The following is a 19,712-nucleotide window of genomic DNA, read 5'->3' as shown; positions in this document are numbered from 1 at the left end:
TCCCTGTTGCCTCTCCAGTTGCTACCATAGTGCTGGAGCCCAGAGCCAGTGGCTCTGTTGGTAAGTCTGTGTGGGTCCCTGTAAGAGGAGCCCCTGGGACTCCAGCTGCCCTCTGTCTCAATCAGCCATGATCTCCACAGGTTTTCACAACCAGAAATTATGGGGACTTCTCTCCCTGGTACTAGAACCTCGGGCCAAGGAGCCTGGTATGGTGCTGGGACATTTTGCTCCTTGGGAGGGGGACATCTGCAGCTGAGATATCCTTCCCGATTTTTAATGGTCACATGTGGGTGTGGGACCAGCCTGCTTCATGCCTCTGCCCCTCCTAACAGTCTCGAGGTGGCTTTTTCTGCACGTCCTTAGTTGTAGGGCTTCGGTTCAGCAAGATTTCAGGTGATTCTCAATGATGGTTGTTTTGTAGTTTAGTTGTAATTTTGATGTGGTCATGAGAGGAGGTAAGCACATTGTTTACCTATTCCTCCATCTTGGCTGGCATCTCCGTTATTCCTCTCTGCTTTCTGAACACACCAAGTTGGCTCCCTCCCTTGGGCATTGCTCAGGCTGGTCCATCTGCTGAGAGTTCTCTTCCCCCAGACCTTCTCCTAGCTGACTCTTTCTGTCCATTCCTCACAGGCAATCTCTATCACTTTCATTATCTCCATTGGTAGTGGTTATTTCTTTATTGTTTTCCTTCATTAACAGGAAAATAAGGTCTGTGTGAGCAAAGACCCTTCCTATGTTCACTAATTCTTTAGCACCAAGCATTGATTAGACTCTCAATACATACATCTTGCATGAATGAATGAACCCTCCTCCCCTCTTTACAGAAGTCACCATCACTACCATGTGCCACACATTGAAGAGGCACTTGCTAAGCGTGACCTCATCTAGCATGTGGCAAGCTCTGGAGCCCCAATGCCTGGGTTCAAACGCTGGCTCCACTGTCGATTGGCTGTGTGACTTTGAGCAAGTTTTTGGGTCTCGGTTTCCTCACCTATCAGATGAGGGTAATAGTACTTCCTTCATCCAGGGAGTTAAGCATGAACACATTTAAATAAAGTGACAGAACAGTGCCGATACACAGTAAGTGCTCAATAAAAATTAATAATGATTATATCCTTGAAATAGCAACTCTATAAAACAGGATTTCTCAATCTCAGTATAACTGGTATTTTGGGTGGGAGAATTCTTTGTTGTGGGAACTATCCTATGTATTGTAGGGTGTTTAACAGTATCCTGGTCTCTACCCATGAGATGCCAGCAGACCCTTCCCAGTTATCATAACCAGAAATGTCTTTAGATATTGGCAAATATCCCTGCGGGGGCAGGACAGGCAAAACCCTTTGCGGTAAGGCATGTACTTTTACTTCTACTGACAGATATGGAATTGAAAGTTCACAGAGCTAAAATAATTTGCCCAAGGTCACAGGGCTACAAAGTGGGGAGCAAGGATTGAAACTCCCATTTTCCTGGTCCCACAGCACATGCTCTTTCCTCTACGGTTCGCTGTGCTCACAGCCCAAGCCCCCCTTTGCTCACCCTGGTCGGCTCGCACACTCACAGATGCAGACTAATTACACAGCAATGTAAAACGTTATATGTGGTTTGTTATTTTATATCCAGGAACATGGTCCACAGCCTTCATTACATAAAGCAGCTGTGTGTATACTTGGGGTCTAAGTGCTATTTAGTGGTCAGCTCGATGGGGTATTTTGTTTCAAGCATCACATTTCTTTTTTCCCTTTCCATATGTCTATAGAATCCGACATAGAGGAATGGAGCCTTGCACAGCTTGGGCTAAAGTGAAAGGCAAAAGTCTCCTAAATGACAATTGTCCCACAATTGTCCTAATTAGATTGGGAGAGACAACCCAGAACGTGCCATATGTGGTGTGAATGAGTCCCCCAGTGATTGTGTGTGTTTGCATGTGTCTACGTGTTCCCCAGCCACACCCATAAACCTATACCACCTGGCCCTTGGTATCTCAACAGATGCAAAGGAAGCAAGTGGGTTAGTAGAAAGAACTAGACAGTCCAAGCCTTGCAGTTATCAACTATGTGGCTTGAATATGTCATGTGTCCCCTCTGAGACTCAGTTTCCTCATCTTTAAAATGGGGGTAAAATATCAGTCTCACTGTGCTGCTGAGATCCTTTAGACAAAGGGTCTAGCACAGAATTGGTCTAGAGTAACCCCCGATTCTTTTTCCTCCTTCCTAATACCCCGATCATGCCACCCCACTCGTAACATCACCCCTCTCCTCTAACCAGAATGTTCTGTTCCCTAGCCCACCGCTCCCCTTTGTTTTCATCATTCTCCTTATTTGGGATGCAAGCAAGCCTCTTTCCATCTATACAAATCCTACTTTTCCTTCATGGCCTAATTCAAATGCCACTTCTCCCAGAAGGTGACACTCCAACTCTCACTGACTTTGGGACTTCTGCAATGCTATGTTACTCACCTGGCACTTAACTGCATTTTAACTAGTCAACTGAATAATTTGTATCTTATTCAGAAATTGAAATAGCCAGAGGTCAAGACTATATTCCGTCAATGCCTTCCACATTGCAGTACACACAGGAACCCAATGAGTAATGGTGAATTAACTCCCGTGCATGTCATTATTGTTATATCACTGATGGTTGCACACACTAGGCTATGAACACGTCCCGTTGGGAATCTGACATGTAGTCACTCTCAATCAGCACCCACACTTTATGCAGAACAAGCTAAGAAGGTTACATTCTCTTAACATCAAGATGAAGAACTTTGCAGCGTGCAAGGCCCTTCCTGGTACTGTCTTATTTCTGACCCTCTCTGGTAGTTCTCGAATTCCAGCTCTCTCCATCATTGTTTACAATTCCCCAAGTATGCCAAACATTAAGAGTCCAAGGCTTTGCATATGCCGTTCGCACTGTCTGAAATGACCTTTCTTCCCTCGGCCTCCTTGTTTTACTCATCCTTAGAGAACAACGAAAACATCACCTTCTGGGAAAGACCTTTGCTGATCTCTCCCTTAAGCCTGATTTTCTTCTCTCTGAAGGTTGCTCTGCCTCCCACCCCCATTTGTTTCCCAAAACACCCTATCTGTTTGCATCTCTGTCTCCCTCACTGGGTTGCCAGCTCCCTGAGGACAAAACCCTGTACTGATTTCTCTGTGCTCTCCACTCCCCCGCTGGCCTGGACCATAGTAGGGCTTTTTGTTTTTAATGAATGCCATCTAGTATAGCAACTCTAATCCTTTAACGTGCTTCTATGATCCTGTGTCTATTTCCCCACTCTGGTAAGGGAATGCTCTGTTCTGAGCCATCTTACTGTCTACCTTTTTTTCCTGGTTCTTTTCCATCACTCTGGACTATGTTAAGCACTGCTGACCTCTGCATGGTCCTGAAATCTGCTTCCCTTCTTCTCCACTCCCCAAGACAATCACGTCTTTCAATCACCAAGGATTAACTTCCAACCAACTAAAGCTAGGGTGGAGAAGATAGCCTGGGAGTGAGTGGGAGTTGAGCACAGCTGGGATAGGAGTTGGAGCTGGAAGTCAGATCAAGCCAGGTCCATTTGAAAGCACTAGTGTGATCAGTGGCCCAAGCAATGACTAGCCACGAGGGCAGCCCTCAGGCCCAGAGCAAAGCTTCTCCTTTGAGTGGGCAGAGCAGGGGAGCCCTTCGTTGGCCTCTCCAAGAGATGCCTTTTTGCAGGACCAGGGGCTCCTGCATCTGCTCAAGAGGCAGACTTTGTTGGTTTAGTTCCGCTACAAGGCTTCTGTTCCTGCCTGGGCTGTTACAGCTTACAGATTCCTGGTACCCATCTGATTAAACAACTTAATTAAAATGCAATAAAAGGAAAGTGGGCCAGATGTGCCCGGGGAGAGGAGGCAGGCGTCTGAATCCACTGCTTGCCTTCTGAGCTCTGTTCTCTTTCCATCCTGCCTAAAGGCCACTGGGCAGGCAGTGGCCATGGAACTCTAAACTCTAGTGTTGGGTACAAAAGACCCTTAAAAGTTATCTGTTCCATGAGCTTGTTCATACTGTTGATAAGGAAACCGAGGTCTCGTGAGGACAACTGAACCACCCAAAGCTGCTCACTGAGCTGTTATCAGAAGCACGATATATCTCTAAGACTTCAGGACTGTTCATCTAGGGCTTCTCTCACCACAACATAAGGGGGAAAATTATTTGAAAACACTAAGACCCTTGCTCTTGGGAAGCACTCTCTCTGGAGGACCCCAACTTTTTGTTGTTGTTTTACGGAAATGTTTTCAAGATTGATCCATATTACATCAGTACTTCATTCCTTTTTACGACCAAATCATATTCCATCATGTGAATATCCCACATTTTCCATCAGTTGATGGACATTTGGGTTGTTTCTCCCTTTCAGCTATTTTAAATAGTGCTACTGTCAGTATTTGTGCACAAGTTTTTGTGTGAACAGGTGTTTTCAATTCTCTTGGGTATGTCCCTAGGAGTAAAACAACCTTGTCAAGAATATTAACAGCAATACCAGTGGAGATTCTGAAGCATTATGGCACACATTGACTCAGAGAATAGTGAGGATAGGAAGCTGGATGGCGAAAGAGAGACACAGAGAGTTTAATTATTTTGGCTCTGGTCACACAGCCACAGGATAGGGCCATAGAGGAGGAAATCATACCGGGCACTCATGACAATTGTCCAATGAACATTTTATAATTTTAGGAAAAAAAGCTCTGGGACATTTTAAAAATCACACACACACATATATTCACATGTACCATCACTTTAATTATATGGATCAGCTTTTAGGTTGATCTGGTCCTTTTTTTGTCTGCTGTCTGCCTGTGTCTTCTAGTTACCCATGGAGACCATCACACTCCTTCTCAGTAGAACTGAATTCTCCTCCTACTTCCCAACTGTTTCACCTCTTCCTTACCAAGTGGAGCAGTGGTACTGCAGGGAGTTTGGGAGCCGCAGTGAGTGGAGGGAGGCTATTTAAAGGACTTCTCTTTTGTTACAGCTGCAGTTCTCAGAGCTGTGTGTGGGAAACATGGAGCCGCACCTTTCTCTCATACTGTCTGGGCACTCCAGCCTGCTCTGCATCCGTCACCAGATGTGCACATGGCTAAGAGACTGAAGTTGCTCTAGACACCACGCCAGTTGAACTCTATGAAATTGCCAAACACTTATTCATTTCTGATCTACAGAAACGGCAATCTATGTGGTTCAATCTGCCGGTCTCTAGTCTTCCCCCGTGTTCCTCCCAAAGGCCCAGATCTTGTGCCCTGGGAGCCTTTCTGCGCCTCCAGCCCAGCTGGTCTTCTCCCAACCTTCACAGTGGCCATTCTCCAGCTGCTCAATCTTGTGCTCAAAGGTGTGAGTGGGAGGAGTGGGAGAACACTGAGCTGGGAATCAGGAGACCTCTCTTCTTCTGGCCCATCTCCCCATTGGTCGCCCTTCCTCCAATTTCCCCTCCAATCTGTGCCTCCTGAAAGCACAGATCTGCTCCAGTCATCCTCTTCTTCAAATCTTACAGTGGCTCCCCATCACTTAGTACATATGAAGTGCAAACTCTGCAGCCTGACCAGGAGACACAACCTCAGCTCCTACTGCTGGCTTTTTTTCTCCAGCCATGTCTAACTGCTTGCAGCCCCCTGCAGATACCTGTGCTCTCCCACTTCTATGCCTTGGCACCTGCTCTTCTTCCAACCTGGAAGAATGTGTGCACCTCCTTCACTCAGCTACCTATGACTTATCCTTCAGGACCCCCCCCCACCCCGCCCCAGGAGTCTTCCCTGAGCTTCCGGGCTGTGTTAGGGGCCCTTCCTCTCTGTTCCCATTTCTCTGTGCTTCTGTCACTCCTGGCACTCATGGTCTGTATTTTAATCATTTGCTGTGTGTCTGTCCCTCTCTGTCTTCACCTCCAGGCTGTGGGCTCCTGACAATTCTACCTAATTCATACTTCAGTCTCTGTTGTCAGGATAGTAGGAGTCAGCAAACTCTTGCTTAACAGAACTAAGTCAGACTGTGACTTACTTTACCCATTTGCTGGAAATGATCCAGAAGTCTTCAGCCTTGCCCCTTGGCCTTCTTTAAGCTTCATTTCCTCTCGGAAGCAGAAGGGGGTTGGTTTTAAGTTATATTTCAATTCTTATGGTCTAAGGAACTGTGATATGAATCCTCACTCTCCCAGAACCCTCAAAGGATCCCCTGTGGTTCCAAGGAAACTGATGGGGCAGGATTGTTTAAATGGAAAAGTTCCAAGGAATTTTGAGAAAGGTTATTTTGATATTTTGTTTTAATTCAGCTAGTGTTTGCAGAGTGCCTACTAAACACACGCCAGTTATAGGCATAAAAGTGGCGGGATACAAAGTTGTATATACCAGCTTCCCTGAATTATTTTGAGTGCTGCCTTCCCAGTCAGTCTGGGAATGCCTGTTCATTCCCGACCCTCTTGCTGTTCACTCCCGCCATGATCTGCGCATCAGATGCATTGGGCGAGGATGGTCCATGTCCCCAAATTTTAGCTGCCTGCCCAGTAAGCTTCCACTTCAGAGCCCATCAAGTTTGGCCAAGCGGGGCCGCGCCCCGGGCGCCCTCTGGCGGCCACACGCGGAAGCTAAGGCCGGGCGGGGAGCAGGCGAAGGGAAGGGGGAGGGATGGGGGAGGAGGAGGCGCAGTCAGGGGAGGAGAGGAAAAAGTTGCGCTGGGAAGTTTGGAAAGTTGGGAAGTGGCTGCTGCGGGCTTCGCCTCCCTCCGCGCGTGTGTGAGGGAGCGAGCGAGGGAGCAAGAGAGGAGCGAACGAGCGCCTGCCATGCCCATCAGACCCCGCCTCGCCGCGCCCGGGCGTGGAGCTCGCCCCGACTCCCTGCAGCCCGGCCCGGCGCGGCCCCGGCCCCCCGCCCTCCGCGCCCCGCGCCGGGTCCTCCCCTCCCCCCGCCCCGGCGGCCCCAGCCCCCGCCCGGCCCGGCTCCGCGCCGCTCTCCCGCCCTCCTCTCTCCCTCCCTCCCGGCCGCGGAGCAGCATGGCGGAGCCCGGGCAGCGGCCGCGCGGCCGCCCGCCGCCCCTCTGAGCCCGGCTCAGGGGCAGCTGGGCATACAGACCCGACCCCCGTCCCCGCCGCGCCCGCCGGTGCACTTGTCCCACTGCGCGCCCCCTGGAGCGCGGCGCACCCCTGGGACCCTGTGCGCCCCAGGTCCCCACCATAATCCCGGGACCCCATGCGCTGCGGGATCTTAGTACTGCCCCAGGAGCACCGCGCGCCCCTGGACCGGGACGCAGCTTCAGGACCTCCGCGCTCCCCGGATCCCCCTTGCGCTCTCAGAACCCCGGGGCTCCACCGACGGGGCTGTGCACCCTGGTGAGGGGCCCCGCCCCAGAGGGTTCCCCTCTTCCAACAGACGGAGCCCCACCCAGAAGGGACCCCCAGGTTCGACAGGGACATCCAGCCACGCCCCAGAGGGCTCCCAGCATCCTGCGGCTGGAGCCCAGTGCTCCAGAGGAACCTCCGTGCCCAGCTGGGGGCTCCCCGCCCCGCTGAGGCGGCGCCGCCCAGGAGGGTCCCCCGCGCCCCGCGGGCCCCAGCAGGATGCACGCCGCCCTGGCGGGGCCGCTGCTCGCCGCCCTCCTCGCCACTGCCCGCGCCCGCCCGCAGCCCCCAGACGGAGGACAGTGCCGGCCGCCAGGATCGGTGAGCGAGCGCCTGCCCGGCCACTCTCCCAGCCGCCCGGGCACTCCAGCCCCGTGGGGACGATGGTTTTGGGTCCTGCCTTACGCACCCACGTCAGCCCACCCGTTCCACCAACGCCTGCCGGGCGCTGCCTCAGGCGCCCTTCCCTAGCTTCTGCTGCCCGGGTTTCAGCTCGGTGCCGGGAGCCGAGATGGGCGCTCCCTCTCCCGCTCCTCCATACGCTGACGCTCTTGAGCTCTCCTCGACTTTCGTCCTGCTTGGACGTTTGTTTTCTCTCTGTGCCCCTTTGACTCACTTCTTTCTTGCTCTTATCCTGTCTTTGCTCCTCTGGTTTCTCTCTGCCCACTCTGACTCCCTGTTTCTACCATTCCTGGCTCTCTTCTCTAACTTCCATCAGACCCTTCCTCTCTCTCATTCACACTCTTCCCGTCTCCCCTGCCCTTCCACTGTGACCTAAGGCAAACTTTCTCCCTGGTGCAGGTTCCCACTTTTCTCTCCCTGTCCAGCCCAGGCCCCAGCACCCACTCTTCCAAGCGCCTCTATTTCACAAAAAGGGGGAAGATTCCAGAGGAGAGGAAAAGGAAATGCCAGGACATGCTGGCCTAATATTTCCTTGGGGTTGTGTAATTATTGGTTCTCTTAATTTTCCTTCCAAACCAAGGAATCTCTTGGTTTCCCTCAGTATCCCTCCCTCGAAGTGTAAATTAATGCATTGAAAATAACCCTGAATTGGAGGCCCAGGGACCAGGAAACTTTTGTAGGGTTCTCACTGGCTTCCCTGTTAGCAGAGAATTAGTTGACCTTGGGCAAGGTACACCTCCAGCCTCCTGACTTGGGTGGAAACAGGGAGCTCCGTGGCCTGCTGGGTGCTAAAAGCCAGTTTATCTCCAATATGCTGGGATTTACAATTGTTGGTTGTTACTAATGTAAGGTACTGTTCTCTTTACCCATCCTGAAACATACTTTTCATTATGCTAAAATCAATTAGAAAAAATGTTGAGTTGATCTAAAACTTGCAGGTGCTAAGTGGGCAGTCAGGGGTTTCTTTCTGGATGGAAAGTGACGTTGCCTGAGAGAAATGACAGTTGCTTTCTCATGCCCCTTAACCCCTGGCCCTAAACTGGATCTGGAGACATGAGCCCTGTTTCCTAGCCCCTGCTTTACCCCTACACACACCCTGTCAGAGTTTAGGTCGTGGAAGATGACAGAGATTTACGGTTAGAGACCAGGTACACCTACATAGGGGAGCAGCCTGGAAAGCACCCAGAATGTGTACATTTTGGGGGACTAATTCTATAGAATCCTCCTTTCCCAAACCAGGACCTGAGACTTCACTTAGCCTGCAGCTTTTAAAGCACTTTCTCATCTGTGGTTTCAGCTGGTCGAGCAGAGTAGCTGACACCCAGACCTGCCCTCCAAAAAGAAAACTGTATCACCCTGATGAGTGGGAAGTCGCTGTTTAAATAGGTGTGCTAGTTTTAATAGGTGTTCTGCTTTCAAAGTGCTCTTGGCATGTATCTTCTAATGGTCGGATTTAAAAGTTATATGACTTCCTCCCTTCTTGCCAGAGCAGGACTCTTTCGCCCCCTCTCCACCCCCTCACGAAACACCACTGGTGAAGGTTTGGCTTGGCCGAGCATGAATATTCTCAGGTGGTGTGGCCGACCTTGGCACTCACGGTGAGAGCCGATCCTAATGAGAGCTTCCTTCATTGCCCCTTCCTCTGTGCCTGGCACTGCTCTGAGGGCTTATTTACATATGTTGTGTCTTTTCATCCTCCCATCAATCCCTGAGGTAGCTGCTCTCGCTGCCCCCCACCCCCCATTTTACAGATGGGGAAACTGGGTCTGTGGGAAGTGAAACAATGTGCTCAAGATCATACCGCTAAGACAAGGCAAAGCCAAGATTTGCCTGTGTGTCTTTCAGCTTCCAAAGCCCTTGCTCTTTTCCATGGCCCCATGTAGGTCTCTGCCTTCCATCGCTACCTCCTTCTGCCCTTCTGTGTTAACCATGGTTTACTCTACTGTGTCAGCCTCACTGCCTTCCTTCTCCTCTCCCCCTGCAGCAAAGGGACCTCAACTCCTTCCTGTGGACTATTCGGCGTGACCCCCCGGCCTACCTGTTTGGCACCATCCATGTCCCCTACACCCGCGTCTGGGACTTCATCCCCGACAACTCCAAGGCGGCCTTCCAGGCCAGCGCCCGTGTGTATTTTGAACTGGACCTGACAGACCCCTATACCATCTCAGCGCTGGCCAGCTGCCAGCTGCTGCCACATGGGGAGAACCTGCAGGATGTGCTGCCCCACGAGCTCTACTGGCGCCTAAAGCGCCACTTGGACTATGTGAAGCTGATGATGCCCTCCTGGATGACCCCTGCACAGCGGGGCAAGGGGCTCTACGCCGACTACCTGTTCAACGCCATTGCTGGCAACTGGGAGCGCAAGAGGCCGGTGTGGGTGATGCTGATGGTGAACTCACTCACGGAGACTGACGTGCGCTCGCGGGGTGTGCCTGTGCTGGACCTCTACCTGGCCCAGCAGGCCGAGAAGATGAAGAAGAGCACTGGGGCTGTGGAGCGGGTAGAGGAGCAGTGCCATCCGCTCAATGGGCTCAACTTCTCCCAGGTAGGCACTTGGCACCCAGCCCCCGGAGCTGGGGAGCCCCGGTGCGCTTTGTCCTTGTCTCTGTCTTCCTCCTCCAGCTACTGCAACCCTGTCTTTCCCCTAAAGGGACAGGGTATTTGGGGCTGTGGGGTGGCTCTCTAGCTGCTTTTGGGGGCTATGAAGGCAAACTGGAATGTGCTGGAATTGGGGGTAAGAGTTTGGGTGTTTGCTTCCCTCTCAGTGGTGTTACCTGTGGATATACACTCGCCACCTGCCGTGCTTACCTGAGCAGAAAGAATTTCCCTTGGAGCATCACAGGGATGAAAACAAAAAGAGGGAGCTGCAAGTTTGCGGCAGATGCCCTGGGTCTTAAGAGCAGAAGGCTGTCCTGAGGCTGTTGTGTGGGCACATCCAGGCAGCAGCGTGTGTACGGAGAACACAGACAGGGAGACATGCTGCCTGAGGCTGGGGGCCAGGGCAGGTGTAGTGAGTGGACGTGGTGTCTGTGGTTGCTGTTTGACGTGCACCGCTGCTGAATTTCCCAGCTCTTTGCAAAGCGCCAGGCGACCCTCAGATGGCCTCCCTAGGCTGAGAGAAAGCCAGCCAGGATAGTTTTGGGGTTAATAATTTCAGAGAAATGTGTTCACTTAAAGGTTGACAGTTCTAATTTCAGAACCTGGGAATGGGGGCAGGGAGAAGGGCGGAGCTTAGGAGGTTTAAAGTCTCTGGCTGCCAGAGACCTGATCCAGCAAAATGTCATTAAAAGCCCTGTCTCCATGGGCAGAGGTCACTTGCAACTCACTGGCCCCAAACTCAATTCTGAGGCCCTGGGAACAATGAGTTCACATCTGTCTCTTGAGAACAGGCTGTCAGTCCTGGGATGGGGCTCCGTATCATGGCTCGTGGCCCCTGCAAGGAGGCCCCAAGACAGCTCTTGGGCCTGATGCCTCAGTGAGGAGTGAGGTGTGGCCCCTGCGGCAAGCTCCCCCATTAAGGAGACAGTCCCATAAATTCGCCTGGCCAGAAGCTCTACCACTGGGACCAGATCTGCTTGCTGCTCCTGAGACGTTGCCCTTCACCAGGGCAACAGCAGCAGAAACGGATCCCCCTTCGGAGATCTCTGGCCTTTGTTTTTCCAGGGGAAATGCAATATTGTCCCCAGGGAGGTAAGAAGCTAGATTGATTTGCCGGCCAAATGAAAGGCGGGTTTGTCGGTTCTCCTGCTGGCTCTCCCATAATTGTGGAGCCCTTACCCAGAGAGCCCTGGTGGCAGGAATATTGGGGCAGTTAGTCACGCCCCGCAGGGTTCTGACTACGCCTGACTCCTTCTCCATGGGGGAAAATCCTGTGCATTCTCTGGCCCAGCGCTGATTCCTCTGAACATACCGGCTTTCTCTCTCTGAAGTGACTTTTCCCTTGCCAGCCCCGAGAGCTGATATTATCTGCGTGGGGCTCCCCAGCGCTCACCGCCCATCTCATTTTGGAGGCAGGCTTGTGGGAGGCCTCTCTGTTCGGAGGCCTTGCATCTGGCCTCGATATCTTTTTTAGGCTGGGGAGGTGGGGGATCCACCATCACTCTCAACACCCTCATTGTACCAACCACAGAGGAATCTGTGAGAGCTGAAGGGAGCACACAAACCCTCTGGTTAAACAGCCCCTGGCTTTAATCTGTCTCTCTTAAAACAACAAAACTATCTTTCTTCGGGGTCTGGAAACATTGCTATTCAACCAAATGACGGCTTTGGTAGGTTGAAAACATTTGCTGGAAAGTGTGTGAGGTTATGTTTTAGGAAAAGTTCCTGAGAGCCATTCATCGGCCAGCGAGGAGCCCGCTGACAGTCTCCAAAGCCCATGTTTGAAGATCAAACAGACTCAAATCTCTGGTTTCAAAAATGCTCCCACTCCATCACCAGCCTGGGCCCACTCTTAAAATTGTTCTTGGGTCCAGCTCCTTGAGAGGGCTTCAGGAAGCAAGTCTGAAACAAAACAAAACAGGTCCCCTTTTGGTTCCCTAATCTCCACACCCTTCACCACCTGCCAGAGAGTCCGACCCCACCAATTTGTCCTGTTATCATTTTGGAACAAAGTGATGAAATCTCTCCTCCATCCCTGGGGGCAGCCGTGGGCTAAATGGGAAGGGAGGGATTCCAGAGCCTGGGTGGATGGGGTTGTTAGGGATCCCCCACCCCAAAGTCAGAAATGCAACAGCCTTCTCAGGAAAATTGTATGCGCGCGTGCACAGTTTGATATGAACATCTGTGATGCATTATTGTACCGAAATATCTGTTAAGTGCATCAGATTTTTATTTTTTCTTTCCTCTCAGCATTACTGTTATTGCAAAATATTTGGGGGGGTAGCAATGAGAGAGGAGGGTGGGAAATAAAAGGCTTAAAAGAGAGTGCCTTTTTGTTAAGACCTGGGAAATTCATTTTAATTTGAGTATTTCTCAAATGTTTCTATTTTCCTTCCTAAGTGGAGAGAGGAAGCTTACATTTTGGGACTCCATGGGTTGGAGGAACCATTGAGAAGTTTCTTCCACCTTTGCACAGCTTGGATTTTTGGGCTCTTTGGCTCTGGTCTCTGATTTTAATATAAACTGAGGGTGCTAGACCCAATATCACCATGAGTTTGCTGTGTGACCTTGGGCAAGTCAGTTCTCTTTGGGCCTTGTTTTTTCCATCTGTGAAATGAGACACCAGGATTAGGTCATCCTCCAAGCCCCTTCCAGCCCTGACATTCCATGGGACGTTTATAATCAACTCCACGTGCCTGGCACCCTGCAGGAAGCTCCGTGTGCTTTTCCATTTTGTTGGCTTCTCCTAACCCTGTAGGTTTCTAAGGTGGGCTACTCAGAAAAGTTGGAGGACTTGAGCAAGGTCACATGGCTGATAAGGAACAGAGCCAGTCTGCCTGACTCTAAAGGAAGGATGAGGTCTTTCTGCCACCCCATGCTGAGTAGGTATTTCGTGTCTTCCTGCAATCCTTCCTTCAGTCTTTCCTTCTATTTCTTTCTCCGCTTTAGGACTTGAGCACTTAAAAGTTTACTTCTTGGAGAATTTATACTTATGGAGACATTATTTCCTTTGGCTCTGGGGCTGGAGTGGGCATGGTGAAGGCAGACCCTCTAAAGGTTTCCCTGATGTGTTACAGGCAGCTCAGCGTGGTGGGCCAAGAGAGAAGAGACTTGCTCTAGATTTCAGTCCCAGCTCTGGCTCTAAAGCAAATGACTTGTATGTAACTTTGGTGTTCCTAGCTATCAAACTGGGCAGCAGTGACCAGCCTTTCACAATTGTCCTGGTTTTGTGAGGACATGAGAAGACACTATGTGTGGGAGGTTATTGAGTGGGTAAAATGACTACTTAGATCTAAATCCTGTGCTTGGAAAAGAGTCTGGGCTCCAGGACTGAGAAAGAAAGAGAACAGAGGCTCATCTCTGCCTGTGGGCACCTCTCGGCAGCCACGTCCACTGTCCATCCTTTGTTGGACAGGGTAAAGCTGAACTAGTAAGGGGTGGTAGTGGCCTCTGCCCTCAGGGGCCTGGTGATGCCTGAGCCTTGACTCCAGATCTTGTGACAATCTTGGGACCTGCAGATCCCCCGATCAGCTGTCTGCTCCCTCCAGGGACTGGTACCAGCTGCCACTAACTTGCTGGGCTGATGAGGAGACCGCCTTCTCCCTCTAGGGGGCCTCAGTCCTCCCCCACCCATATGGTGGAGGGCACTGGACTGTCATCTAGACCTCTCAGTTTTGTGGTTGTTGAAGCATAATGAGAAACCGAGGACCCTGCCGTTCCGTACTTTGCTTGCTTTAACAAACATGCGACATCACTCATCCAGTGTGTGCAGAGTCTGAACACTTGGGCACGGCTGCCAAGGCTGTCCGAAATGTTTGTAAAATTCTACAGCCCCTTACTAGGGAGTCAGAAACCACAAAATTATCATTTATTGAGCTCTGTCTCTGTACAGGGTGCTGCATTAGACCTCATAAGTACATCATCTCTAAACCTCACGGAAATGTAACAAGACATATCATCATATCCCTTTCACAGACAATAAATTGAGGCTTAAAAAGGTTAAGTCACTTGGCTGTGATTACATAGCCAGGCCAGGCAGACTCAGGATTGAAACTCAGGTGTGTCTGAAGCTACATCCATGCTTTTCAGGCATCTGAGAGGTGACGTGACTTTTGTTTTCAATAGTCAGAATTCATGATCTGGTGATAGTAAGTGTGCGTGTTGGAGTAGTGGGAGATCATCATATCTTGTTTAAAAAATTAAAATATATATATATAGAGAGAGAAATAATTGAAAAGTGCTGACACTGATTTTCTCCGGGCTTATAAATGGGATCTGAAGGTGATTCTAAAATAAGAATTCCCAAAGACATCCTCAGCTTTCCAAGGGACCGTTGTGAAGATGGCACTCCTCACACAGGCTAAGCAGGCACAGTTGAATAAAGAAGGATCTCTTTGGTTTATAGTCAGAGCTCTTATATCTCTGTACCCTATAGGGCCAGCACACGTTATTAGGTGCTTAATACGTATTTGGAGAATGAATGAATGGTCAGAAACCATGATGTGACCGTCCTTGCTTCCCTTCCTTCTACCATCTGCAGAGAGACTGCATAAGCCACAGTGAGGGGCCCCCTCCTTGAACTTTAATAGCTCCTACAAGGACACGAAATGTGGAAATCATCAAGTGGGTCGTTCAACTACAAAGCAAGCTCCAGCCCTGATCCATTCCTACCTTGCCTGTGACTATGGGCTAGTCCTTTTCCCTCTTCAGGCCGAGGTTGCCCGCTTTGTCCCACGGGAGTATTGGCCACATGATTCCCAGGGCTGGCCCAGCTACGACTTCTGTGGTGCTAGGCTTTGGCCCCCATATATTAGAGGCCCCGGGCCACCCTGAGATGTTGAGCCTCAGTTCCCCACAGCCGGGAGGGGCTGGCAGGCTTGTGTTTGTCGGGCTGCTGCCGATACCTACTTGTGCAGAAGCCTGTGGGTTCCGCTGGGTGATCCTGCTGCCTCTCACTGCCAGTCTGCAGAGCAGAGAGAGCCCAGCCTGTCTCAGCACAGTCCGCTGGACACCTGCCCAGCCTGGGAGCCTTTCCTTCATTGGGACTCCTCTTGCTCACTCCCTTCCTTACTCATTCAGGCACAGCGTCTTAGTGTCTGTCGGGCCAGTGCAATGCTGGGAGCAGAGACCTGGGAACAGCCTGGGTTTCTTTCCTGCAGAAAGTTCACTGCCTAGACAGGGAGAGTGGGTGTCATTAGTCCTTTTGTACAGCTGTGAAAACTGAGGCACGAAGCACCCATGCATTAGGCTGTCCTGGGTCCTGGTTCTCTACACCTCACATGGAGAGTCTGTTCTCCCTTTCTCTTTCCATCGTACATTCCCGTCTTTCAGAACTCATCTCTTATTTCCAGTCCTCTAAAAATGGCCATTCCCGAGTCTTCACCTTCTCTGAGCCTTCCTGGCAGCCACAGCAGCACCCACCTGTGGTTCCTTGGATCCACAGCATTAGTCCCTACTGGTGTCTTCCCATAAGATTTATGTGCCCTCCCGAGGGAAGGGATCAGACACCTCCCCCAAGGCAGCGGGGTACCCCTAAAGACCTCAGACCAGGCTAAGCCCTTTTCTCCCCAGCAGTCACCCACAGAATGTGAGCCCCTCAGTCAGTGTTGTATCAAAACACAGGCTAGCCTAGTGTGTACCGTGTAACTCCAGCTCCTGGACTGCGAAATAGACTTCCTCTGGCCCTACCTCCACCCTGTGCTCTGCAGCCTGCCACACCCACTGTGTCTCCCACACCAAGCCCTGTGGCTGGGAGCTGTTCAGCTATGTCTGTCACATGGTGTGGAAGTCCCTCTGGGGACCCCCTAGCATTGACTCCCCAGGCATATGTATTTTCAGAGTCTTTCTCTGCCCAGAGAGCTCTTTACAAAGGGCCCCTGCTGACATGGCAGGCTCTGTCCAATTTCTCCGACCTGGTTAAGTCAGACTTTAACATTTAATGTAGTAACAGTGTGGTGGGATGAACACAGAAATAGATGCACAGGACGGCTTAGGGACCTCTGTTGAAGGAGAGTAAGGCCATGAAGCTGGAGGTGACCAAGACGTCACGAAATAGTCTAGTCTCAAAATCAGAAGTTCACAGCATGCAATCTTCCAGACTGACAGAATCTCCGCATCCTAAGCTAGGGCTTGGAGGCTCAGGGAATCTAAGAATGGTGAAATCTTAGAACGTTAGGCTCAGAGGCATTTTTGGACTCGAAGAATCTTCACGTTGTGAAATCCAACCCTCTCAACTTTGAAGAATTTTCAGCTCATAGACGCAGACTTCTAAAATTTTAGAGTTGGAAGGGACCAGTTCTCAAGAATTCCAAGAAGCCCTGTCCGAAAACACATTGATCTCCTTCCCGCAACACTCCCGCCAGCCAATCCCAGGCCCAAGACGGAAAGCCTGAGCGGTGAGGCATTTTGTGACAGAGATAAAAATGGGAGCGTGCCTTTGTTAATAGTTCCCATTTGGACATCACTCAAAGCCAGGAAGAGGTCGCCTGGTAATGCAGCTTTCCTAGGGAGGAAACAGAAGAATGCGACGAGTGCCGCAGCCTGCCAGCCAAGCTGCCGACGTTCTTTTCCCCTCAAGTTTGCTTCTAAATATTATCCACTTCACTCCCTTTTATCTCCCATCACTGGCTCTCTGTCCGCCCACTTAATCCACAGGCAGCCGGTGGCCCAGCCTTCAGCTCTGCTTGGCGGCTGCCAAGCCGTCTCGCCGAGCAGCTCCTCCAGGATCCACAGGCTTTTAAATCTGCGTCGTATATCCGCTGGAACACAAAACTATTGCCCCAAGCTTGGAAGCCCTGTTGCTTGTGCTGGGCCCCCTCCCTCTCCAGGAATTTCCTCCTTTCCTCTTCCACTTCTGAATCCTATGAGATTTTCAAGGCTCAGCTCAAAGCTGTACCTCCTCCAGGAAGTCTTCCCAGAATGCTTCTGAATCTAATCTGCTTGGGAAGACTTGATCCAAAGCTCTCCTTGATGCCTCAGCCACATATATTCTTTCCCTCTGTGGAATATTTTATGGCATTTTATGATATTCTTTCAGCACTTATATATTTTACTTTACATTACAATGATTACTGAGGCAGTCTTTTCTTTCCTCATAGACTTGGATTCAAAACCTAGTTCAAAATATGCTTACAATTGACTATAAAATTATACTGAAGGTATTCCAGGTCTGAAGTTGGGGCTTTGTGGTACGTTCTGTGGTTGGGATGTTGGCAGCTCTGGATGCTAAAAAGGCACTGCATCTTGGCCTCCACATTCATAGAAAGCCCTCAGACTTCCCACCTGAGCCGTGTAGACAAGTCCTGTACTGCTGCTGGCCCATTCACTCAGGATTCTGGAGCATCCATAGGTCCCAATTGGATTGATCTCGCTCCAGCCTGGAACACTTTGTTTCCACTTCCTCATATGTTACTTGCAAACAAAGGCCTCCTTTTTTTCTCTTTACTCCCCAGAGCCCACATGAGGCTCTCCAGGCTCACCTTATCCCCCTACTTTGTTTTCATTTTAAAATGTTTAATTTTACCTATGACTTGCTTCTTTGGATTTGAGCCCCAGCGGTGCTGACCTGTTCGAGTTCTCCCTCCCTGCCTGCCTCTCACGCACAATTCCTGATCCTGCTTCCGTGCATATTTGCTTTTGCTGGTCCCTCTACCACCCCAGATGTTATTGTCTGCCTAACTCTGACTCCTCTGCAGCAGCAAAGGTTCCTGAGGGCAGTCCACTTGAAAAGCCTGGAGTCTTCAAACAAATGCCCTTTATAGCTAGACTTTCACCCATAGTCACTAGCGCTCACTGCCGCCGTGGACTGATGCCACGTGATCATACCTCAGAAGCTTGAGGTTAGGAGCAATGTTGTGATTGGCTGTTAGCATTGTGGGTTTTTTCCTTTTATTTATTTATTTATTTAGTATTGAGGTATAATTGACATAACATTATATTAGTTTCAGGTGTCCAGTGTAATGGCTCTACATTTGTACATGTTGCGAAATAGCACTATGTTTTCAAAGGATTGGTGAGTGTCTTAGTCTGCTCCACTGCCATTGCAAAGTATCATAGGCTGAGTGGCTTAAACAACAGAAATTTACTTTCTCACGGTTCTGGAAGCTGGAAAGTCTGAGATCAGGGTGCCAGCATGGTTGGGTTCTGGAGAGAACTCTCTTTCTGGCTTAGAGACAGCTGCCTTCTCACTGTTTCTTCCCATGGCAGGGGTGGCAAGGGTTGGGGGTAGGTGTGAGTTGAGACTAAGAGACAGACAGCAAGCTCTCTCATTGGTGTCTCTTCTTAAAGGACACCAATCCCATTGCGAGGGCCCTACATCATGACCTCCTTTACACCTAATTATCTCATAAAGTCTCCATTCCCAAACAGCATCATATTGGGGGTTAGGATTTCAACATATGAAAGGCGGGGTAAACACAAACATTCAGTCCACAACAATAGTGAGTTGTACCTGGGTCACCCTAAATGCCTGACTACCCTTGAAAAGAGCCAGAAGGTCACTAAACTAGGTCCATACAAGTCAGAGCCCTAGGGCCGTCTCTGGATGATATGGAAATCTGCGGTCTCATTGGTAGCATCTGCTGCTGGAGTCTGTTCCTCCCTGACTAGGGGGACCCTGTAGGCTCTCAGATCAGTACCTGACCACCATCCCTCCCCTGTAGGCAGTGCAAATATTCCCCTACCCTGAGTGCTGAAACCCTGTCATCTTTTATTCTTGGGGTTCTTCTTCCTTTTCTTCCATTGGGTCAGGGAGGGCAGGGGGAGCATTCAAATTTACTTGTCATTTGCTTTGACCTTATGAGCCTGTGTTCTTTGCATAAAGCTCCCACCCCCCCCCTCCCTTATTCAGAGGATTATCCTGGTCTGATTCTACCTTTGAACCAAGAACTAGTCTTCAATAAATTTACACAGCATAGTGCAGACTCAACTGGGGGTGGGGAGGGGCGTCGACCCAGGACACCCAGCATTTCTTCAGTGCCCAGAATCACTGCACTTATTGGGAATGTAAGTCACCTTGGGCTAGTTACATAACCTTTCCCTACCTCACTTTCCCCATCAGTCAACCTCAGCCAATTGCTGTGAGAGTTAATTGATTGGTGAAAGCACTGTAGTACAGTGCCAGATATACAAGGAGCACTCAGTAAACACTAGCTCATATATTTTAAATTAGCATCATTATAGTATAATTCAAGAAATGTTTTCTAGCTCTTACTGTGTGCCAGACATTGGGATATGTGCTGGAGAAAGAAAATGAACAAGAAAAATGATGCTGTTCCTAGGGTGCTCCCTTTTAGGGTGGGGAGGGGAACAGGAAGAGATGCCTTACATTGGTGGGGGTGGCTGAGGGTGGCTGTGGGGGTAAAGTGGT

The 19,712-nt window shown here is 50.3% G+C and overlaps 1 protein-coding gene across 3 annotated transcripts in view; it reads left to right on the top strand.

Annotated features, from left to right (window-relative positions):
* The first annotated feature begins 6,935 nt into the window (after nt 1-6,935).
* The window catches only part of TRABD2B (TraB domain containing 2B), a 227,567-nt gene continuing 214,790 nt past the window's right edge, over nt 6,936-19,712 (top strand). The window contains exons 1-2 of one of the 3 annotated variants that reach the window (XM_074334688.1): nt 6,936-7,666; nt 9,732-10,292. In XM_074334688.1, the coding sequence (XP_074190789.1) occupies nt 7,565-7,666; nt 9,732-10,292 (663 nt within the window). In that variant the 5' untranslated portion in view covers nt 6,936-7,564. The remainder of the gene's footprint in view (nt 7,667-9,731; nt 10,293-19,712) is intronic. The other 2 variants (XM_074334689.1, XM_074334687.1) reach the window with 2 other exon arrangements.

The sequence above is a fragment of the Rhinolophus sinicus genome, linkage group LG06, assembly GCF_036562045.2.
Source record: "Rhinolophus sinicus isolate RSC01 linkage group LG06, ASM3656204v1, whole genome shotgun sequence".
NCBI lineage: Eukaryota > Metazoa > Chordata > Mammalia > Chiroptera > Rhinolophidae > Rhinolophus > Rhinolophus sinicus.
Note: the sequence above shows the minus strand (reverse complement) of the source record. Positions and strands in the feature narration are given on the sequence as shown.